The 24,356-nt window shown below is 43.5% G+C and overlaps 1 protein-coding gene across 6 annotated transcripts; it reads left to right on the top strand.

Annotated features, from left to right (window-relative positions):
• Nucleotides 1-10,954: 10,954 nt before the first annotated feature.
• LOC101157349 lies at nucleotides 10,955-15,422 on the top strand. Of its 6 annotated transcripts, none has more exons than XM_020700964.2 (6): nucleotides 10,955-11,057; nucleotides 11,287-11,315; nucleotides 14,402-14,491; nucleotides 14,641-14,723; nucleotides 14,815-14,929; nucleotides 15,071-15,422. In XM_020700964.2, the coding sequence occupies exons 1-6, from the start codon at nucleotides 11,048-11,050 to the stop codon at nucleotides 15,269-15,271; spliced, it is 528 nt and encodes a 175-aa protein (XP_020556623.1). In that variant the 5' UTR covers nucleotides 10,955-11,047; the 3' UTR covers nucleotides 15,272-15,422. The 6 variants fall into 6 exon arrangements, with proteins under 6 accessions (XP_020556623.1, XP_020556626.1, XP_023805695.1 ...); XM_020700967.2 differs by having other exon boundaries at nucleotides 10,958-11,072; XM_023949927.1 differs by having other exon boundaries at nucleotides 10,958-11,072; nucleotides 11,235-11,315.
• The last annotated feature ends 8,934 nt before the right edge of the window (nucleotides 15,423-24,356 follow it).

Below are 24,356 nucleotides of genomic sequence, written 5' to 3'. Positions count from 1 at the left end.
CATGGTCTATACTACAAACGCTCACAGCGGCATCTTGGTGTGGGTGGAGTCAGCTGCTGCGGTCGTCTGTCATTCCAGTCAAAGCGGTGGAGTCAGTTGTGATTGGTTAGTCTGGAGACCCCAGTACCCCTCCCATCTGGTAAATGGCCTGCAGCTGTGTGGCGTTTGCTAAACCAGGTCTGAGGTCAGAGGTCATTAGGTTCTAGTCATGGTGGTGGTCTGACACTCCTGGGTCTGTCAGAACCTCTGACAGTGGTTCAGAGTCTTGATCCAAGTCTGCTGATGACACTGAGACAAGTTCACCTGCAGCACCTGACCGTCTACCACCAACCACGACCAGGTGGAGCTGCTCAGCGGCGTCGTGTTCATGGCTGTTAGAACGATGAACTTGGAGCGACTCGCTGACTAAATCAGATTTTTAGACCCACAGAAGGTCGACACCGAGACGGTTATTCAATATCTTACTTCAATCAGTCAGACACGCTGAACACGGTGAGACCATGAGGAAAACTCAAAGTGAGGCGTGTCTATCAGCTTTTGACTCCCTGTCTAGAAAATCTGTGTATTTTTCTTATCAGTTTCACTAAAACAGCAGTTTTACTGATCTTGAAAGCACAGACATTAATAGATCTTGTTAAGGTGAACATAAGTGGGAATGCTTCCATCCGTCCTCAGAGCTCCATTGTCATCATAAAAGTTGATGACGTGGAGGACGCACGGAGGACTCTGGCGCCCGGCCGGCCTGCCGACGGAGGATTTGTCAGGACGGCAGCCAATTGGTAGAGACTCACTTCAAAAGTTATCTGAGCCAACCAATGGCAGCCTGAGAGGACAGCGGAGACCAGAACTGCAGCTTCCTTTAAAGTTTCCCCGATGGTCCAAACGTGTTGATCCCGTGTTTTTCCCTCACATTCACAGCTTTCACACGCGGTCTCCTCCGGTCACGTGACGCTTCCCTGTGACCTCGCTGAAGGCTATTATAAGGTCCCTGACAAGGTGAACCCCATCCAGATCCAATCAGGATGAATTACAGGCTGTCGGTGTGATGTTCCACCGGGTCGAAAGCTGGATTGACAGATTCCAGTCGGTACTGAAGAAGCAGGCTGAGGTAATCTGAGGATAAAGGACATCACTTAACCCCGATTGACGCAGATCTGAGCAGACCTAAATTAACCTCGCCAGGTTACGTATGGCGCAGTGACAAGCTGGAGGTTAAAAATGTCGGTATTTATTAAAAGATGTTCTGAAACTTGCTCCAGGGACTTTCCACTCAGCCTTTAGCCTCACAGCAGAGCAGCGTCACGGATCTTCTCCATGTTCCACCTTCAGGACCAAAACATCCAATCAGGTCGGTTCCTCGCTGACCTGAACCCAGCAGGAGCTGCAAAGTCCAACACAGCACGGCTTTGCATCTCATTGCAACAGAAATGAAAGAGCTGCTGTGGGTTTTTAGGCATGAAGGAAAACATTGAAAAAGTAAACAACCTATTTACTTTGTTGGTTTACTTTGGACAACATTTAAGGTTTTATTTAATTTCAAATAAAGACAGCAAATCAGGACAAAAACTGCATTTTCTCCATCCATCCATGTAACAGTGTTTAACAGATGTGTGATGATTGGTTTATGTGTGTATTTTTTGTGTTGTTGGCCTGTGCAGCTCTGGTGTTCCGGGTTTGTTTGCCTGAATGTTCTTAACAAAGATGTTGAGTAAAGGATTGATCGACTGATTGACTGCTTGATAGGTGACAGACGCCCTGGTCACATGGGTTCATTCTTTCCATTGTTTTCACCGTGACTCCAGCCTGACGTGTCTGCGTCACGTGAACGACCCAGATGGAGCCGTAACGACAAACACCTGAGGATGAGCAGCAGAGGGGTTTTTTCACAGATCTGGGGGTTTTTGGCCTGCTTTGCTCCAACGCCGTTCAGCTGTTGCTGTTTTAGCCTCCCCTGGCTCGGCGCCAGACGCTGAGCTGGACGGATCAGCTGACATCTCTACAGCTCCCACAGCGTGGATGTGGACTTAAGATCAATCAGATCTTTTGGAGATCACCGGTCTGCCCTCAGATCACGTTTGCTCGGGTCAAAGATTCCGTTTAAATAAAGTTGTTTTCTCTAAAGACGGCAGTTTAACTGATTTGAACTTAATCTTTTCTGGTGTTTTAATCTTTTGTCAAAACTTGACCTTTTCCCCTCTTCTCACTCCCAGCGTGGTTCTCCCTTCTGGATGGTCTTCTACTGATCTTTCCTTTGTTAATATTTGTACATGATTTGATTTTTAAAATTAATTTGAAATGGTTTATTTCAAGCAATCAAAGCAAGAATACTGCACAAAACAATCCAATCAGCAGTTATACATTATACAACGTTTAAATGTTTTTATCTTAATGTAACTTCCATTTGACTTAATTATTTAAAATGAATTGAAGGAAATAAGATAATAAACCCTCTGACAGACGATCTTTCAGTGTTTGTGATCCACAACCGACTCTTTGGTTTTAGGGGGGACAGGCGTCAGTCGGACCATGAAAAAGACCCAGAGACTCTTTCAGGCACGGATGTGGCAGGAGTTTAAAACTCAGGAGGTGAAAGCCTCACGTCAATGCGGTTTGTAGATTCACCAGATATGCTGTAGAAGACGCCTGCAAACATCAAGACAGGTTGAGATTCCCGCAAACTCCAGTCAGTCTCTCATGTTTGATGCCCCTAGGAGGAATCAGAGCATCGCAGCAGAAACGAGGCCGACTCCGGAGCTGCAGTTGTTCCAGCTGGACTTCTGGGGAATTTCACGGGCTTGCAGGACTGAGTCCAGGAAAAGGGAGAACCAGAGAAACAGCCCGGTCCTCCCAACTGGAAACAGGATCTGATTCAACAAACTGGATCAACACACTGACACAGAAAATGGCCGCTTGGGCATTGTCTCTGAGCCTCTGTCCTCATGGTCGTTCCCATTATAGCTCTGGTTTTTTGGGCGTTCTTCCATGCGGTTCCATGTGGTTTCTCAGCACGGATGTCAATTCTACAGATTATCAACATGACCACGACCTGGGAAGAGTCCCTCAGAAGGTGTCACACAGAATAAGGCACGAGTTGTGGGTCAATTCTGTACTGAAAAGCCCCACAACATCCCATCTAAGTGTTGCTGTACTTTTGCCCCTGGGCTTTGAGAGTTCAAGGTTTCTTCTCTCAAACACCAGCAGTTTAGCCACAATCATCCTTTTGTCAGCTTTGCTTAGCGCTGCATCACCGTCAGGGTCTCAGAAGAAACAGTTAATACAAGGAGGTCTGTCCTTGAGGCTGCAGCTGTTCAGACTTTTCACTCCAAAGCAATAAAAGGATGTCTCTACGGGCTAAGCTGCTCATCTAATATTCTCTCCCTAATCTCCATCCCTCACCAAATACAGGCCGAGCAAAGTCCCTTCGATGCAGCCGCCCCCCCATCCCCAACTCTTCTGAACGGAAACCGCTTTGTGCAAACGTTCTGATCTGTTCTGTCATGCTGCGAACAGGTCAATCAAATAAAGCTAAGTGATGAGGAGCAAACCTGTTTTCTCCCAGCTGTTATCTGTTCCAGACGTCCCAGATTTCTGCATCTCTGCCAACACTCCCCCCAAATGAAGACGCCTGGACGTTGCTGCTCTGTGCCGTTTAATTGAGACCAGCAAGAAGGGACCGGTTTGTTACACAAACACAATCACATCTAAACGTTGAGCTGACATGAACCGGATCAACACAATGTCACCACTCACACAACGATACGTGTGTGGCTGTGAATCCCGCTCCTGAAACTCAACATGTGTCAGAATTACTCACTAAGAGTTCAAAGTTCCTCTGGATCAGGGGTGGGCAAATCCAGGCCTCGAGGGCCGCATTCCTGCATGTTTTCCAACATACCCTGCTCTGGAAATTTTCCAATTGACCTGACGCACCTGAACCAGGTGATCAGTCACGAATAGGGCTTGGATACCGGGAAATCATGCAGACACACCGGCCATCAAGGCATGGAGTTGCCCATCCCTGCGTCTGGATGGACAAACACTTCCAAATGTCTTCCATTTGTTTGGGAGGGTGGGTTTTATCCAAATGTTTCTCTTGCCATTTCAGCATCAAACATCCAGGTTGGCCGTTCTGAAGGAGCCGCTCGGTCGGGTGGAGATGAGGGCAGATCTCAGCTGTTGACATCAAAGATTCGTTTCGGCGTGCGTCGTCTGCAGCGTGTTTCCAAAGCCGTGAAGTCACGAAGGCAATCAGGTAAAAGTCCCACGTCTGATTTTGGCAGGTGGATGCTCACAGTGCTGACTTGGCACAAATGCACTGGAGGGGACCGGAAGTAAAGCGGTGGATGTGGAGTTTAAGCTCCTGGCGGTCTTTGCTCCCTTCTCCCGGTGGAAGAAAAGTCTGCAGGTGGAGGCTGGTCGTCGTCACACTTTCCTGAGGTCTGGAGGTCGCTCATGAAGAACACGAGGGGTGGGGCTTCGGGTGAAGCCCAAGTGTCAAGCCTCGCTCTCCTTGGGGATCGGCTGGTTGTAGGACGGGCTGCTGGGGTTGTACGTGTGCGGGAAAAACGAGGGTATGTACGGGATGACGGACATCATAGGGCTCGCCAGTGGGCTCTCGTGCAGTGGCGTCATGGGGATGATGATGTCGTCCTGGTCCCACACGTGGAAGGCATTCGGGTGGGAGTGGCTGAGGGCCGGAGGCATGTGAAGGGGGTTGTTGCCTTCTGCTTTCCTGTCTTTCCCCAGATCCTCATCAAGTGGTCCAAGCAAACAGTCTGTGGGCGGAGCCAAGAGAAGAGGAAGCTCATCACGCACATGCATTTTCATTCAAACATGATAGACAGCATCTTCTTTCTTCTTTGAGTTTGAACCTTTCAGAAGAGTTCAATCCAGATCAAAGACTGGTAAAATAAATGGAGAAAATGGCACTAAAAGAGTCTTTAGGGTCTGGAGCTGCTCAGTCCCACTTCAGCCGTTAGAAAAATCCCCTGTATTTAATATTTTTGACGGCAGCACATCCAAGTTACTTTCAAAAAACCACACCATCAGTCAGATGAGACCATCCTGAACACGTCCAACTGTGATCATGTTCTGATCTGCTTTCAAAGTGTTCCCAGTGCTTTCTTTATAAAATTATAATTTTAATTTAAAAAAATTATTTTAGCCTAAATCCCCAAAAACCTGTCATTTTCTAGTGCTAATTTTCTGCAGAGCGGAAGAACGAAGCAACCCCGTCCCCTCTTTCTCTCGCCGTTGCAAAGACCTTGGAGCAGGAAGCTTGAGTTCCATGCAGCGTATTTTCTATAGGATCTTTTTCAAACGTCCTTTTTTCATCTGCTCCTGATTCACAACGATTTGAATAAAAAATACTCAGAAATGTCGCAATAACATGTTAAAAACACCAAAGATTTTCATCTGAGTGGGTCTTTCACAACCCAAACCGGGAAAAAATATCATATTTTTATTGCTTTAATCCATATTGGCCTTTGTTACTGACACAATCAGTTTAAAAAAAAGGAACAGGAAATGTGCTCTACCAAGCAGGCAGTTAAAGGCCACCTTTTTCTCTTCACTCAAATCACGATCCTAAGATTGGTTTCATATTTTCAAACGTATTTATGTAGATTGTAAACTTTAAGGGCTTTATGTCTGAATAGTCACTGCTGTGCAGCAGAATGGAAGAATTTGTGTCAAAAACTTAGATTCAACCTTTTATCTTCCTTCCTGCAGTTTTGGAGTAGAGGTCATGCTCACACTTTTTACTTTTGACAGCTGACGTTAAAAAACCCAACAGCTTATTTTGCTCAGTTTGGACTAAACTTTACGAAAACGAGGCTAAACTACGATTTGTTCTAATGATGACCTTTTTCCTTCAAAGCCAAAGAGGCGGAGCTCCTGCGCCTGAAGGTTGCAGACCTCTCATCTACTCACGCTAACACAAAGACAGTGTTTCTATCCTAATAGTTTTGACATGAACTTTTCTTATTTGCTTTTTTAGCATAATGTTCTCTCAACTTGGATGTTTCTTTACTCGTGTTTTCCTTTAGAAAAAGAGACGATATTCTAGAAAAGAAGGAGAAACTGCGATTGTATTTTTGTGGCTGCTCCCTTTGGTGGAGGTGAAAACCTCCAGAAGGACGGAGAAGCCGCATGTTGTTCTGCTTTTCTGGATGCACCTTAAGCTTGGTTTGAACAGAAAACCTTTTTTTTCTGCTCTGCGACACTAAAAACCCACACCAATCCAGTCATACCTGTGATGTCCAGCATGAGATCTTTGATGAGGTGACCAACGATGGCGTAAGCCACAGCAACGATGACCAGGGCGGCCATGAGGAGGTAGAGGATGGATTTGGGGAGCTGGATGATGTCCCTGGGTGGAGGCTTGTACTGCTCGTACACAGGCTGCATGTTTTGGGCCAAAAACTGGAAGGACTTGGCTCCAGAATCTGTAAAGTTAAAGCTTTCCATACTTCCAGAAGCGTCTTCTCTCTTTGGTTGGAAGCTCTTAATTCATTCTACAACAGCTTCAACGGCCTCTGCCGCTGAAACGCAGAGAGGACCGACAGAGTGTACCGCTGCTTCATTAGGAAACCAATCCACTCACCCACCTGCCAGGAGCAAGTCTGTGAACCCTTTTGGATCCTCGCTCTTCCTGATCACCACCAACAGCTCCTAATGACTTCAATCAGTCTCATGTTATAATCTTCGGCCCGATGTCTGAGGGAAAAGGCTGAGGAGGCACCGGTGCGTTTCCAGCAGCCTCTGCGCCGCTGACATAATCCCTGGTGACGAAGCAGCAGATGGAGAGGAGGAACGGATTAAATCAGATCACATCAGCCATCAATCAACACCTCCACCCAAACTGCCCCGCCCACACGGCATCAGGGAGGGCTTTAATCCTCAGGGTTCCTGTGGGGTCAGGCTCTGCAGCTCTGCGTGGCCCGCCGTGCACGCTCAAGCCATCCAGCACCAGGGACAGGGATGGGTGTGTGGACCTGAAGGCCGTGTCACACAGCCACCACGCACATTTACCGCATTTTCCACGCATTACACGTCGGTCTTTCATTATCCATGAGTGATCTACGTCATTCATACGTGTTTCTTGTGTTCGTCGATGTGCGCAGATGTCCGTCCAGGGTTTCAACAGACAGGTCTTTACGTGAATTCGGTTTTGAGCTGTTCAAAATCTTTGATCGGTTGAAAATTACAGTTTATTCATATCAACATAGCTCATACTCAATTATAACGTAAATCTTACACTATTGTGTGTGATTTTTGTGAGATGCATACACAAATTTGTGTCTTTCCACGACCGTTCCACGGCTGTCTAACGGACCTTTCACGCACGAACCACCGATGGATAACTTTATATCACGCATACGGCAGGTTCAAATGACATAATTGAAGCGTGAATCACTAATGAATCGCATATAAACAGCACAATAATCACAAACAGTTCATGTTCTACATTAGTTCACGTGTTCTTTGCGTGGTTTATTCGTACAACTGTTGTTTTAACACGGTTCATTCCTGATGTATCTGTGAAAATTTCACATAAAGACTACAACTTTTTCACTTTTAAGTTTCCTTTGGTGATGAGCTCATCAGTTTTTGCCTCTCGGGACTGAAGCGCACACTCAGTTATACGTCTGCAATAACTTCCCTCTTTTTTCTGATTGTGACACTCGGGTTGTGCAGCTCCTGTTTTATTTATGTACATTTGGAGACCAGGTTTTATAAGGTTGATAATCGTTATTAACTAAAGGAGCTGCATTTCCAGGGTTGAATGCTATATTGCTGAATGAAAATGAAAACTTAAAGAATAAGATTTGGCACAATAAAGAAATGATCAAAGTTGACCATAAATAAAGTGAAAACAGCACAATAACAAAAGTGGAAAATGCCAGCATCAGGTATGGAACCAGCGAAGTAGTGCGCCTCAGCTCACATGTCATGCCATGACACCACCAACCAGGTACAGTGAGAAGGACATATGATCCATATAATCATGGAATATCTTGAAAAGTTCAAGGATTTGAAGGAGCAAAAGTCATAGCTGGAAAAAAGTTGAAAGAGCTGAACATCCGAATAGTTAAATGGTTGAAATAGCTGAAAAATTATAGAAGGAGGCAAAAATCCTGGAAATCCTGGAATATCTTAAAAAGTTCAAGAATTTGAAGGACCGTCACAACTTTCACCACAGTTTTTCTTCAGCATGTGCTGTGAAGTACTCCAGTTTGCTCACAGAGTTCATGCAGGCGCCGTGTCACTATTCCTGTCTATTCAGAATCAGATCCTCAACCCAAACCACGTCTGCCTCGGCTGCAACTTCCTCACACTACCCTGAAAGAGCTTCTCCATCAGCTGAAACAGAGTTTGACACTCAAATCCTGGAATCACAGCAGCACAGACATTGTGCGACGATACACAGAAGAGAAGCCGGTTCCATGGGATGAAGACCCACTTCTTTGGGGGGAAATCAGCCAGCCAGCTGTTCCTTTTCTGAGCAAGATAAAAATAAACACCTGGGTGTAATTACATCATCCGTACCCGCAGAGAGATTTTCAGTTAATCACTGAAAGAAGTGCAATGAAAGGGAAGAGTGTGAACATGTTAACATTCCTGAACAGAAATCTTGAAATCTTTTTTCCAACAGGGGAACACGGCCTAAAGGCCACCTCAGGGGAGGGTTTGTGATCAAAGATCCAAAAGTTACAAACCACTGGCAGTATTTTTACACTGTTGACATCATTTTTCTCACATATTTGCAGCCAATGGCTGGATTTCTTTGGTGTTGTTTTTATTTTTATACTTGCTACAGTGCTGCTTTTGTTTATGTTGCACTGGTGGCTTTGTTAGAGGGCCTAAATCACGCAAAATCAATTTCTTGAGGTTTTTGAAGTGTATTGTAATGTGCATTTCTAAAACAACAACAACCCCAGAGTGGTGTTTTGATCTGTTCATGCATTATGAGTATTACTCTAAAAACCTGCTCTCTGAGCACCTTCCCCTCCCAATCCACCAAAACCAGTAGGTTACTCACCTTGTGATGTCACAAGGTGAGGAACCGCCCCTTCCAGGAAGAGTCTGCGCTGCCAGCCCCGCCCCCAGGCTAACACACATGACCACTTTCTCCGTGGAGCTAGCGGTGATCGGCTAAACCAATGAGTTCTATCGCTAGCGGAGACATCACCTGGTTCCTCATGGGAGGAGAGCACCACCATCTTGGTGAGGTCCAGTCACTGCTGCAGTGCAGCATGTGAACACATATTTTGCATAATACCAGTTCATTGTTTGGGTTTCAACTGCCAAAATCAGAGAACTGAGTCCATGAAGGAGGAAGGTATATCGTTTCACAGGTAAGTACTATAATTTTTTTCTTTTTATGCTGCAGGGGCTTCATTAATAGAACACATGTTGACATGCATGATGCTGCAGGGCTGTTATCAACATGCTGCATGATGTACGTATAATTTGCTGTCGACATAAATTTACATTTTATTTTGCTAAACCTGTATACAGCATACTAGGCTATTATAGTAATATAGATTTATACATTTCTGACTCAGTGGCTGAACTTTTCTTGCAGGTTTCCAAAGGATTCAGACTTCAGGGAAAAGTGGATCTTAGCAATAAAAAGAGCTAATCCAGATGGATCATTGTGGAACCAACTAGTAATACAGTCTGGATATGTTCACAAGATTTTGGGGAAACAGATTTTGATAAGAGGCCAGACTGTTCGCTTGAAACCCGACACCACAACATCTGTGTTTTTATTATTAATAGACTTATTTATTTATTGACTTATTATTTATTTATTGTTATTATTAATTGTTTGTATTGAATTAGTATTGATTTCTTCTTATTATTATTATTGACTTATTGTTGGGTTTTTTCTAAATAATTTAAATTACATGTCAAAAAGGTCTAAAACTTCTGAATGTTTAGAAATTATTTTTAAAAATTCTTTGTAATAATTTTTTTATTGTAAGAAGTCCTGCAACAATGCATTTTCATTAAAGTTTGAGCTTTTAAGGCTGACTGTTTCTCTTCTTTAACAACAACAAATGATGAATATATATATATATATATATACCGTATATTTATATATATATATATAGTATTTAAAAGCTACTTAGACACCACTAAAAGCAATAGAAATCATTGTCATGTGGGCGTCGTCGACCTCACCAAGATGGCGTCGCGCTCCGCCACCGTCGGCCAGGCTTCTAAAGCAGGCGTGTCTCCTCTAATGATATAACTCATTGGGCTAAACGCTTTTATTTTATTTAACAATATGCACGTCCATCTTTGCAAAAGTTCGGATGTTTTTTTTCGTGGGAGAAACACAGACACTCACAAGGAGCGGAGGGCGGAGCCTCAGAGATGGAAGCGTCTTACTTCTGAGAAGAAAATAATTTATGATCATATGTATGCATATGGTTTACTCTGAAAGACTTAAGAAAACTATGATATAGGCTCTTTAATTTATGACTGCCTTTACTTTTACAATGTAATAGTTTGAGTTGCTGTTATGTTTACATCACTGTTAAATTGTTGCTAATTTTTGCAGTAGTAACTGTTTTCTTGTTGATTTATGTCTCTATTCAAATACTGTTAAACTGTTTTATATTTGATGCATCTTCCGTGTAGATGGTTGTAGTTATAGTCAATAAATGTTTGTATTTGCAGAAAGTATTTGTCCTATGATTTAATAAACCTATAATTAACACTAATATTTAAATTCCGTATTGATTTAAAGTATCAGTATTGATATTGGTTATACTAGTCCTGTAATTACTCAGTAACGGATAGATACTGCAAACTGAAAGGTTCTAACGCGCGTGCCTTATGGAAGGGGTCCGAAGCACGCGCTCAGACGGACCCTGGCACACTAAAAAAATAAGTCTATAGCGCGCGCGCACAAATAACTCTGCAAACTAAAAACACATCGCAGCTCCACGCACGCACGCGCAGTGTTGCTTGGGCTGCAGTGTTATGATAGACACGCGCTTCGTCTGACGTGTACGTTTACACAATCTGATGGATGGTGTCAGGTCTGTTAAATTAAGGTAAAATAAACAAACTAAAGGCTTTTACCGGCTGGATTCGGGCCTATTTTCTTTGGTGAGAGTAAACTTTAGGGATCAAATCTGACAAAAACCTTTATTGCTGAGTCAGCGCTTTTGTTTGTTTGTTTTTGCCTCCTAACTTTCCCACGTGCGCCCGTGCAGCAACGGTGACGTCACAAATGATCTAAAACAGTCTCTTCTGATTCCGCCACAGCCGCCGTTAGACCGGATCCTGCTGTCGAGGTAAGAGAGTCCAACAACCTCAAACGTTAGCATGAAGCTAACCTGCGCTAAAGAAGAAAAGTTCATCTTCTGGCTGGCTTTTAACAAAATTATATGTATATTCACGAACAAGTGAGCTGTGTTTGTGTGGGTTTTTGGGAGTAAATAAATGTAAACGAATATATTAATATTTTCTGAAGCAAAATAGTTAATTTAAGCTAGGCTACGTTAGCTTAGCCTGTTTCCAGGTAAAAGTGAAGTTCATGCGAGTTTTGAGGCTGTGTGTCAGATTTTTAATTTATTCACATTATTTAATTCAATTAGATACAATGTTGTAGTTAAATTATTATTATTATTTTAAATGAGGTAAAGGAGCCCAGCTGGTCTTGTGTGATCTTTTTCTTTTTAATTTTAAAAATGATCACAACACACTTGATAATATTTCTGACAGAGGATAAGGACTTAACATTATAGTGGCTGTACAATAGGCATCATGACCAAATTACCAAATATTTGAAACAAAATAAAATAACATAAGAATAAATAATAAAAATATAAAATAAAGAAGGATCCAAAAAATAAAGACAGTAACCAAGTAGAGATTTGTTGAAAGGTTAATTGGGCAGTTTTCCAGGTTTGTATGGTTTTTAATGAGCTATAATATGTTTTTACTTTGTTAATGCATGGAAAGGACGGTTTGCTACCACTCCATTTACAACAATAAATGTGATATTTGCTGAATAATAAGATGATATTAATCATATTTGAGAATGAATCATCTAAATCAGGGGTCGGGAACCTATGGCTCGCGAGCCATATATGGCTCTTTTGATGGTCACATGTGGCTCGCAGACAAATCTTTAATTATACTTTTTTTTTCATTAGACCAGTCCATCTAGGGCGCGATGCGATGCCAGAGGCGCGCAGTAGTAGCGGTGCTTGGAGAGAGAAATCTGCGCCAGCGCTATCAGTTACTATTATCTATTATTTCACAGAGTTTGTACCAGCCGGAAACCTGTGAATTGCCGTGCCTAAAACTGCGCGCTCCCGTCTCTGAGAAAGAGCGCGCAGTTGCGGGGACGGGATGTGTGAGGGAGAAACCAGAGGGTGGGGGTGAGGGGTCCAGCAGCAGGTGAAACGCGCAGGGATTGTAATAACATAAAACCCGCTTCCCGTCACTCACTGCAGCGTGTGAGTGTGTGTTTGGCTCCAGGTCTGCATGTGATCAGTCTGTCTCACATCTACAGAACATTCAGACCTACGATCACGTTTAAAGTCTCAACGCCTGCATGATGAAGCAGAAACTCACCACGTATCAACCAGACTAGACCATCAGCAAAACCACCACGAGAAATACTCATCATTTATTAGCAACAGCATAACAATGTTATTAAAAAGAATCCACAGACTTATTGTACTTTAAAAATGTTGAAATTACATCAAATGCACACATTCACTTGTATATTTAGTTTTAAACATATTGTCGCGGACTGAGTTGGATGACTGTTGGGCCGCGTTAAAAGTTCTGGAGTTCATGAACGCATCAAGCAGAGATCTGATTGGCTCTCAGTTCTGTCGCTCAGCCTGTTGTTAGGTAGTTTGGACCAATGAGGTTCAGCTGTGGGCCGAATAAGGGAAATGGGAGGGCTGACGCGGCAGGAGCGAATATAAAGTTGGGAGAAGCGCTCTCGTCTCTGCGGGAGAGATTGAGGAGTTGCTGAATTAATTGTACGGCGTTTGTTGTGGTCTGCAGTAACCAGAATAAAGAACCTTAAATGAGGTTAAGTCTCCGTGCCTCAGTGTGGGAAAGAGACACTACATTATTGTATGGCTCTTTCGAAATTACATTTAAAAATATGTGGCGTTTATGGCTCTCTTGGCCAAAAAGGTTCCCGACCCCTGATCTAAATTATGCACAAATGTTATTACATCAGAGGCACAAAAAGGGGGAATTTAAAGTTGAAGGCTAATCCCATTTCTAATGTTTACCCAAAAAGTCCTGGTTTGTGAACACGAGAAAAACAAATGTTCCAAAGAATCATCTTTCAAATTCCAAAAAGTGCAGGGCTCAACATGCAATGTGCTGCTGTGTGATCTTTGGCCGGGATTGTCGTGTTTACTGATGACTTTTAATCGCTTCTTTGTAACGAGATCATTCCGTTTGATCAGGTAATCTCTTTCAGATTACAAACTGACAACACTTTTTTTCCTTTTCTTTCTTCAACTGAGGATTTCATTGTGAAGGAGAGTCAATATAATGTTATTAAATAAAAAGATACCAGTTTACTTGTTTGTCTCCGCTTTAATGCTAAGATATGTCCAGTTAAACTTTTCCTTAATTTATTTTTAAACAACCCAATCAGCAAACACACTTTGATAATAATAAAGCAGTAATTACAGGTTTATGTATTATGATTGAATTTTATCTTCATTCAATTATAACCTAGAAATCCCCTGAAAGTCTCGCTTTAATAAAAATCGTGTTTTTAATATGTTCTTGTGGCATTTTTCTCAGAATGGAGAGTATGTATAAAGAAAATTACGGTTAAATTTGTGTTTCTGAGTATTTCTTCATACAAAACATTGTGAATCAAGAGCAGAAAATAAAAATTTTGCTTGTATTTGTGACGTAGAAACCACATTTGACGGGTCACGAGCTTGCTGCTCCACTCCATTCTGATGCATCCACGGTCAGACCAACAGATCCACGAACGTCTTTGTTTTCTTCGTCTGAGCAGGAATCTGGATTTGAACTGGACGGCTCGCCATTTTTGTGGCACCGCTAATTTTGGGTTGGGGGGCTGAGGGGCTGTAAGATAGCGGGAGAGAGTGTAAACAAAGGGATGATGGGAAACTAGTGCAGGCTTCCCGCCCAGAATTCAGAGGTGAATTTCTAATGAACTCCTGCTGCTCTGCAGAAACTATGTCCTAGAAAACAACACGTTTTTTGGATTTTGTCTAAAACGGCATCATCAGAATGAAAAGACCACTTTGAAATGATCGGAGTGGGACTTATTCGGAAGTTCTTTTTGCAGATGCTTATCTTCAGCTGTTTTCCTGTTTTATGCAGTTATTTATGTTTTTTTCTTTCAATTTCTGCTCTCCAGAGGAAAAAGAAAGAAATGGATTTCTACTTCGATGACCTACCTTCCACCTCACAGTCCACCCCGAAGAAAGCGCAGGATGACACGCAGATGGTAAGATGTGAAAATGATCTCACTAAACGCTCCGGGGTGAAGGATCTCTTTCTGAGACTGCCGCTAATATTGAATTAAACCACTTCTGTTACTTCCTTATTTCTAAAGTATGTCTGATGCTTTGAAACATTTTTATTTTTAACACGATGGAGTCCGAAGACGCAGAGTTTAACTCCTCAAAGGACAGGTCCTCAAACATGAGCATGTGTGAGGTTCCAGAGCAGAGCAGCAGGTATCTGCCACGCCCCCACATTACACAGGTGACTTCACCTGTGGCTCTTCTCATTCAGAGCAGCTGGTGACGCGTTGTCATTTCATCAAAGTCTAGGCATAGAGGACATCAGCCGCCGAGCACAGGAGACGGTGGAGGACATCAACCACAGCCGCACCAATGACCAGAAAGTGATGGACGACTTTCAGGAGAAATTAGCAGAAAAGGTGCAAAACTTTATTTCCATGCAAGGACAGAGTTAGTGCTGGGTTGTACCTTTTTAAGGTAAAAAAGTTCAAAAACACAGATGCTTGTGCTTTTCGGAGCGTTTACCCACATCTGAGAATCAACCTCATTTCCCCCGGCAGGTGACAGAGACGTGTCGGCAGATGAAGGAGCACATGTACACGGTTTACGAGGAGAACAGTGACGAGATGCAGGTGAAGCTGCAGGAGCTGTCCAAGGTGCTGGAGAGCTGCTCCAAGCTGAACCGGGAGCTGCTGGAGGCGGCTCAAGCGCTGGCCTTCCTCCGAGAAGGCCTGGCCATGAGTCAGAGATCAGAATCCTAACTGCCTGGTTCACTTGTTTCTGAGGAAAAACACCTGTTATTTATTACATTATCAGGTTAGCGGGGTTTGTGGATTTCTTTGACCTTTGGTTTGTGCTAGCAGTAAGAAAATAGTCATTTCAAAGCTAAATCCCTATTTATTTTATTTGTTTAAAAAAAAAAAATACAAAACACCAAATTATTTTCCTTTAATGTGTTATTGTAGATGCATTTTTGATTGCTCTCTTAGCCACATGAAACCCTAAAAAATCCCAATGGAGAGGAGTTTTCACTCTCAGCAGGATTTGTCCTATCCTAAGCTTTTTTATTTGAAAAGCACCAAAAGGGTCACCCCAGCTTTATAGAGGCTTTTACCCTCACAGAACAAAGTGGATCGGTTCTATAATCTTCATTTAACATGTTCACTAAAGACAGAACACAAAGGCAATAACATTGTACTCTATTCACCAGGAACACAGACAAAATCCCCTTTTTTCCCAGCTTTTTTCCACCCTGTACTCAGAATTTATGTTAAATAAATAAATGCTGGAATTAATTTTTCAAAAAGCCAAAAGTTTGACTTATTGTGGTTTTTACAAGAGAAATACAATGTTTTACCCAAAGTATTTTGTTGTTGTGTGACCTCTGCTGGTGGACATATGCCACTGCTGCCTCTCAAGTCAGTGAGCAGCCTCCCACCTTCAGACACGTGGTCCTGGATGATGGTCAGGGTAGGTGTGTTCATCTGCCATGCCACCTCCATGTCTCTAACCCGTCTGTTGATATTTCTCTCTGACATGGACCCCATGACTGTTGCTGCTCCAGAAGGTTTGTGAATCAAGTCACTCCGTGTTTTGGTCTTTTTCTTAGGGTCAGATATGAAGAGATTTGATCAGAGAGGTTAGTTTAAGTCTAATCCAATCTCCAGCAGAGACTCAGAGAACACCCGTGGGGCGACTGTGGTAGAACGGCTGACCTCAGATCACAGAGTCTCATCCTTGTGGTGAAACGTTACAAGAAAGAAGACTTTTAGTCCGGAAGCCATTACCAAACTTCAAGACAATGTCACCTGGATGATTGAGAATAGGGATTCATATTGACAAGAGTCTGGCAATAAGATACGTATCACGATATTCTACCGGAACACATTTTCTTTCTTTTTTTAAGTATGACTTAGAAAAAACTCTACCTGAAAATCAATACACCTTCCATTGTAATAAAATGGTAAAATTTAGTTTCTTTAATGATCACAATATTAAGCCCTGCAACTGGATCTCATATATAAGTTGCTTTTACCCAAACAAATAACCAATAAGGTTCTAAAAGTAAGATTGAGGAAATAAAGTTCTGTATATTTTCAACATTAATGTAGCTTCTCCAGTACTTTTAAACGGTTCAGGAGCCTGAATGATGCTTAAAAAATAAGGGGGGGGGGGGGGGGGGGCACTAATTCTGTGCAGAAACTATGACGTGTGAAGATGAGGAGACATGACAGAATGAAGGAGACGCCTCAATGAGGTAAAGGGGCTTTATTTACATCAGTCTGCTCTGCACCAATGCAGCCTCGCTTTCTCACACGCAGAAGTAAAGTACCGCTCATCGCCATGACGTCAGCCTTTTTTCAGAGCGTTGTACACACCACTCTGACCCATCAGGTTGCTGAACTACAATCTATTGCTGGGACTGGTGTTTTATGGCCAACCTGCCCTCTATTACGCCTTTTTTCCCGCCTTCACTGGTGGAGCGGCTGTTTTAGGCCCTCCACTTCTGCCTCTGCCACCCCGGGCAGATCTGTCTATGACAAATTGGTGAAAAAAACAGTTTTTCCAAAATAGCAGCTTTTCTGTAGGTTTTATATGCATAGCAACCATTTTATTTTTTGGTCTCCTGGGTCTGAAAAACACACCCATGTAATTTTTAGAAGAATCTGCAAAAGTAAACTTTTGGATTTCCTTGGTAACGCAGGTTTTCTGGTAACCACATTCCTAATATAGTCACATTGGATGTCACATCGTTTCGTTTATCTTAAGCCAGGGATTCATGGATTTCATTTTTAGAATATTTCTGTAAAAAATGTATGTGCAACAGGGTAAACATGACTTTTTCGAGCTCACCACGCTGACCCCTTTTTAAAATCCACCACCTCCAATTCCAACATAATGTCACGAGTAACTTCCCAGTGATGCTCGAGGAGTTAGGGGGATTAGATCCAAATCCGAAGGAGGAGTTTAAATTTATAGCTGGCGCTAAAGGGGATTTTTGTTTTTTAGTTCAAGATGACTGAACAAACATCAGTCATGATTGTAAACTTAACCTGGCTGTGTGTGCGTTTGGAATTTCGTGAAGATCGCTCGAAAAAAAGTTTTCGTATGTCATGTTGTGGGAAAATGTAAAAAAATTGACAAAATTTCACACTTGGCAACAAAATGGCTGCCCAGTTGTAGGAGCTGTTGTCCTCCCCATAATAATTTCAAAACGCCATTTGGATATTGCCCTGGGCGAAACACTGGACGGTGCCCCCCACCCTCACCCCCCCATATTGTCATTATAGCAGCAAGTTGACACGATAGTAGGAGCGTTTCAGTGCAAATTTCATTAATTTTACGTGGAAAAGGGGGGTTTAGCCTAGCGAAACTGCAGAAAAAAGAAAAACTGTCAATGTTTCTGCACCTCCCACAAGGTTGCGCCCTGGGCGTCTGCCCACATTGCCCATGGAAAAACCGCCACTGCCAACACCTGTGGTTTCATTAGTGGATTTTCTCAAGAGATTTGGGCCCCAATCTTTTTCCTGATGGTTTCTCCCACTGTGATGTCATCGTTATTTTTTGCCCAAAATTCCTTTTCGTCTGGAACTTGGTGCGTTCAAATTTTGGTTAGTTTTTGAGTTTGTCAAACATTTACTCAACAACGCAGTAAGAAAGAAGAATCTGAAACAATCCTTTGGTGTTTGCATCCAGAACGCCGCGGGACAGAATGAAGGCGGATTGAGAAGAGAACGTGTGAACTGGAGGGGTTGAGAACATTTCACAGATGGAACGTTCTGCCGTGGCTTTTTTCCTCTCTCCGTCTCACAAACCATGCGTGGGTGTGTGCTGCATTTTCTGACCTCAATCCAGAAAGGCGTCACGCTTCAAATCCACCTCAAACTGACATTTTTGGCCTTCTCTCACGGTCAGCCGCTGCTGGAAGATACTTGCATTTCTGTGGCGGAGTCCCGTTAGCACGTCTGATGAGGTGGGAACTCACTGTCAAAGTGTCAAAACGAGAAAGATAAGCCTTCAGAGCAGAAGTGACACGGAAATGTTGAAGGAGGTCTAAACTTCTAAACTTCAAGCCCAACTCATGACTGTTTCCTGATTCAGGTATGTCCAGCCGGTTAGAACATGTCAGAGCAGGGTACAGTTCATTCTGCTCACCAGCCTTGACTCACACATGAACTAAAGTCCCATTCCTAACCCGTAGAGTTCAATATTATGTTGGTGCACCTTTTGCAGCTTTTACAGGTTCAACTCTTCTCGGAAGACTGTCTATGAGGTTGAGGAGAGTGTTTCTAGGAATTTCTGACCATTCTTCCAGAAGGTCATTGGTGAGGTCACACACTGATGTTGGTGGAGAAGGCCTGGCTCTCAGTCTCCGCTCTAATTCATCACAATGGTGTTCTATGGGGTTCAGGTCAGGACTCGGTCCAGTTCATCCACACCAGACTCTGTCCTCCATGTCTTCATGGACCTTGCTTTGGTCACTGGTGCACAGTCGTGTTGGAAGAGGAAGGGGCCGCTCCAAACTTATCCCATGCATGGAATTGTCCAGAATGTTTTGGTATCCTTAAGCATTCAGAGTTCCTTTCACTGGAACTAAGGGGCCAAGTCCTGAAGAACAAGCCCACACCATAATTCCTCCTCCAGACGCTGGGTCATGTGGACCCAGACCCGGATTCAAACTTGACGCAAAACTAACACGATGTGCAGCTCTTTTTCAAATAAAGTAGCTCTTGTTGTCGTTGCAACCAACACATTCTCAGCCTCAACTCATCATGAACGTATTTTCGGGGCCCCCTCCGCGTCCCTTTGATGTTCATCATGGGTCCCCATGGGGTACCATCGGTCCACTTGGTACCGGCTGCAGACAGGAAAAAACGGAAACGCTAACTTTGATTCTTTCTGCTTTTCTGTTTTCTGACTCAGAGGGAAGTTTTCTTTTGGAAAACTACCGGATTCTGTTGACATGCTTGTCTTGTCGCGTCGCATGACATAAATCTCAGAGCGCTAGCTAGTTTTAAGCCCAAAGCTAAACGTGAACAAAAGCCAAACAAAAAGGTGTTTGGAAAGTTTCTGTGGGGAGAAAAAAGTCAGTGAGGAAACTGAAGAAGAGCTTCAACTTCAAAGAAACATGAAGCTGCTGTTAACCGACAAAACCAGGAGTTTTCCTCCACGGTTTGTGGAGACAGTTGTTTCCACGTACCAAGTCGCTCTGCATGAGATGCAGCGACTGACTGTTGAATGTTTCACATAACCTCACAATAATACAGATGCACACACGATGGATTCATGTGTGTTTCAGATAATTGTAGTGTCGTATTATTTTGCTTTATTTATCCGTCACAAGGGAAAATCTTCATCACAAAGTTTGAGTTTAAACCAGCCGCAAACATTTGAAAATGAAGATTCAATCAGATAAAGTTGGGGACCTGCTGAAGATGTTTCTGAGCCGAGGAAAAAGGGACTTTTAGGAATTTGTCCTACTGAACGGCTGAATTAAGCAGGAATTCTCCAGTTTGGAAATGCAACCCTGATGGATCTAATAACTCCAAACATTTGTTCAAAGGTACATTTTTCCAGGGAGGTGTTTGATTTGTGGAAGAAGCTGATGAGGGCTGTGGATCCTCCTCTACCTAGTTTTCTTGGTGATGTCAGCAGTTTTTCCGGTAGTGTTCTTGTTGTGTGTGTGTGTGTGTGTGTGTGTGTGTGGGTGTGTGTGTGTGTGTGTGTATGTGAAATGTACTTAGAAATATATTACACTGAATGTTTAGAAATCTATTTTTTTTTTCAGACCTTAATTTCAAGTAACTTTTTGTAACTGGACATCTTTACATTTTAGCTGAACACCCCTGTTCTAGGGTGGTACCTTGCCTTTGTCCAAAGTGGCTGGGATAGGCTCCAGCAACCCTGCGACCCCAAAGTGGGTTTAGGAAGTGAAAGAAATGTTGACCCAAATGGGTGGGAGGGAGCGTTAATGAGGGGGCTTCATTAACGCTCCTGCTAACGCTTCCCTTCATGCAGCTTTGGCAGAGCAGCAGTGTGTGACTCTGGGCTCAGACTGCAGTGAAACCCTTCTGGTTGGTGCGTGAGGACGTTTCCTGCAGTTCAGTTTCCTTTGTTTGGTTTTTAGGTGATACAAGTGAAGTTTGTCTTCAGGTTATGTTTAACCTTCTGCCTCTTCTGCTGTCCCCAAACACCTCCAGAACATAGAAAGAATCACAAAGTTATGATTAAAAAAAGAAAAGTTAGATTGTTTGAATAACTATCATAAATATAAGCATTAAGGTCTGGTAAATATCAATCACAAAATCAATGATCAAACTGTAAATGAAAAACTTTAAGGGCCGCTGTGCAGAACAGATTCTGTGCCTGATTATGTTTCATGCGTTTAAATTATTTAAATTATTGTCTTTCCCAGTAAATGAGCGCCTGATACTTTATGGCTTTCAGCAAAAGCAGTAATGCTCTGCTGTGTTTTACTGTTTTTATTGTTTTGCTTTCATCTTGTGTTTCAATATTTTTACGACATTTATTTATACTTTTTTTTTTTACCATTTGTTTTAACCTCTTAGTTGTTGTTTGTAATGTTTCTAAGTTTTTAATGTACGCCGCCTGGTGTGACTGTATTCATTTTAAGGCACCATATAAATACATACAGAATTACTAACTAACTTTATTAAAGGGTCTATATCATGCATAATCAGCTTTTTAATGCATTATTATGTTAATTCCTCACAAAAAACAACCAAAAGTGGCAATTTAATCCATTCATGCATTTTTGAGTATTCCTCTAAAAACCTGCTCTCTGATCTCCAGCCTCTCCTAATCCACCAAAACCAGTGGGCCCTCACTTTGTGATGTCACAAAGTGAGGAACCGCCCCTTCCAGGACGAGTCCCCGCTGCCAGCTCCGCCCCTCGGCTAACAGACACGCCCACTTTCTCTGTGGAGCTAGCGGTGATCGGCTAAATGCTTTTATTTTCTATTAAAGATATGAACATCCTTCTTTGCAAAAGTTCAAATGTTTCGTGGGAGAAACGCAGACACGCTGCTGAGGCCGACTCTATGGTGATGTCATGAAATGGTCGGCACCCACAAGGAGAAAAAGGCGGAGCCTCAGAGATCGAAGAGTCCTCCATCCGGGTTGGAAAATGGGGTGTTACAACAATAATTTCCTAAATACACATCTAGCCACAGGGGTTGCAAGCCAGTAACTTCTGTGCCGGTCCCAAGCCCGGATAAATAGAGAGGGTTGCGTCAGGAAGGGCATCCGGCGTAAAAAATTGCCAAAATAACCATGCGAATCATCCACAACACTTTAGACATACCGGATCGGTCGAGGCCCGGGTTAACAACGACCGCCACCGATGCTGTTAACCTACAGGGTGTCGGTGGAAATTTGACTACTGTTGGTGGAAGAAAGAGGGGAGGCAGAAGGGTCCGTGGCCAGAGAGAGAAGGGAAAAGGCAGGAACATAGGTTTGAGAATAGGGACTCTTAACGTTGGCACAATGACAGGGAAAGGCAGAGAGCTGGCAGACATGATGGAGAGAAGGAAGGTAGATGTACTGTGTGTGCAGGAGACAAGGTGGAAGGGCAGCAAGGCACGTAGTATTGGAGGAGGATACAAACTGTTCTATCATGGTGTTGATAGGAAGAGAAACGGGGTAGGTGTGATTCTGAAGGGGGAGTTTGTAAACAGTGTTCTAGAGGTGAAAAGAGTCTCAGACAGGATGATGAGCCTAAAGTTAGAAATTGAAGGGGTGATGGTGAATGTAGTCAGTGGGTATGCGCCACAGGTTGGCTGTGAGTTAGAAGTGAAGGAGAGATTCTGGAGTGAGTTGGATGAGGTCATAGAGAGTTTTCCCAGAGGAGAGAGAGTTGTTATTGGAGCAGACTTTAATGGGCATGTTGGTGAGGGCAATAGAGGTGATGAGGAGGTGATGGGCAGGTTTGGTGTGAAGGAAAGGAATCTGGAGGGACAGATGGTGGTGGACTTTGCGAAGAGGATGGAAATGGCTGTAGTCAACACTTACTTCCAGAAGAGAGAGGAACATAGAGTGACATACAGAAGTGGAGGTAGGAGTACTCAGGTGGACTACTTCCTATGTAGACGAGGTCATTTGAGAGAGGTTAATGACTGCAAAGTGGTGGTAGGAGAGAGTGTAGCCAGACAGCACCGCATGGTGGTGTGTAAGATGACTCTGGAGGTCAGGAAGAAGAAGAGAGGGAAAACAGAAAAGAAGACCAAGTGGTGGAAGCTACAGAATGAAGAAACTTGTGAGGAATTTAGGCAGAAGTTGAGGCAGGTCCTGGGTGGTCAGGATGAGCTTCCAGAGGACTGGGAAACTACAGCAGAGATTATCAGGGAAACAGGTAGGAAGGTGCTAGGTGTGTCATCTGGAAAGAGGAAAGACGGTAAAGAGACTTGGTGGTGGAACGAGGAAGTACAGGAATGCGTCCAAAGGAAGAGGTTGGCTAAAAGGAAGTGGGATGTAGAAAGGACTGAGGAAGGTAGACAGGAGTACAAGGAAGCGCAGCGTAGAGTGAAGAGAGAGGTGGCAAAGGCCAAACAGAAAGCTTACGATGAGCTATATGACAGGTTAGACACAAAGGAAGGAGAGAAGGACTTGTACAGGCTAGCCAGACAGAGAGACAGAGATGGGAAGGACGTGCAACAGATAAGGGTGATTAAGGACAGAGATGGAAAGGTGCTAACAACCCAGGAGAGTGTACAGAAAAGATGGAAGGAGTATTTTGAGGAGCTGATGAACGAGGAAAATGACAGGGAAAGAAGGGAGGAAGATGTGGTTGTTGTGGAGCAGGAAGTAGCAGAGATTGGAAAGGATGAGGTTAGGAAGGCTCTGAAAAGGATGAAGAGCGGAAAGGCCGTTGGTCCTGATGACGTACCTGTGGAGGTATGGAAGTGCTTAGGAGAGACAGCAGTGGAATTTCTAACGAGGTTGTTCAATAGGATTTTAGAGAGTGAGAAGATGCCTGAGGAATGGAGGAGAAGCGTTCTGGTTCCGATCTTTAAGAACAAGGGTGACATGCAGAACTGCAGCAACTATAGAGGAATAAAGTTGATGAGCCACACAATGAAGCTGTGGGAAAGAGTAGTGGAAGCCAGGCTTAGGAAGAAGGTGGAGATTTGTGAGCAGCAGTATGGTTTCATGCCCCGTAAGAGCACCACTGATGCCATTTTTGCTTTGAGAATGTTGATGGAAAAGTACAGAGAAGGTCAGAAGGAGCTGCATTGTGTGTTCGTAGATTTAGAGAAGGCGTATGACAGGGTGCCGAGGGAGGAGCTGTGGTACTGTATGAGGTCGTCTGGAGTGGCAGAAAAGTATGTCAGAGTAGTTCAGGACATGTATGAGAGAAGTATGACGGTGGTGAGATGTGCTGTAGGTCAGACAGAGGAGTTCAAGGTGGAGGTGGGACTACACCAAGGATCAGCTTTGAGTCCCTTTTTGTTTGCTATGCTGATGGACAGGCTGACAGACGAGGTAAGACAGGAATCTCCCTGGACAATGATGTTTGCGGATGACATTGTAATTTGCAGTGAGAGTAGAGAGCAGGTGGAGGAACAGCTAGAGAGGTGGAGGTTTGCTCTGGAAAGAAGAGGTATGAAGGTCAGTCGTAGTAAGACAGAATACATGTGTCTGAACGAGAGGGATCAAGGTAGAAGCGTTAGGTTACAGGGGGCTGAGGTGAAGAAGGTGCAGGAGTTTAAGTACTTGGGGTCAACAGTTCAGTGTGATGGGGATTGTGGAAAAGAGGTGAAGAGGCGAGTGCAGGCAGGTTGGAGCGGTTGGAGGAAAGTGTCAGGAGTGTTGTGTGACAGAAGAGTG

The sequence above is a fragment of the Oryzias latipes genome, chromosome 1 (genome assembly GCF_002234675.1).
Source record: "Oryzias latipes chromosome 1, ASM223467v1".
In the NCBI taxonomy this organism is placed as follows: Eukaryota; Metazoa; Chordata; class Actinopteri; order Beloniformes; family Adrianichthyidae; genus Oryzias; species Oryzias latipes.
Note: the sequence above shows the minus strand (reverse complement) of the source record. Positions and strands in the feature narration are given on the sequence as shown.

Coding starts and splice junctions, on each gene's coding strand:
- LOC101157349 (XM_020700964.2), top strand. Junction 11,316..14,401: donor GACCGGATCCTGCTGTCGAG/GTAAGAGAGTCC, acceptor TCTGCTCTCCAG/AGGAAAAAGAAAGAAATGGA. Junction 14,492..14,640: donor CGCAGGATGACACGCAGATG/GTAAGATGTGAA, acceptor TTTAACACGATG/GAGTCCGAAGACGCAGAGTT.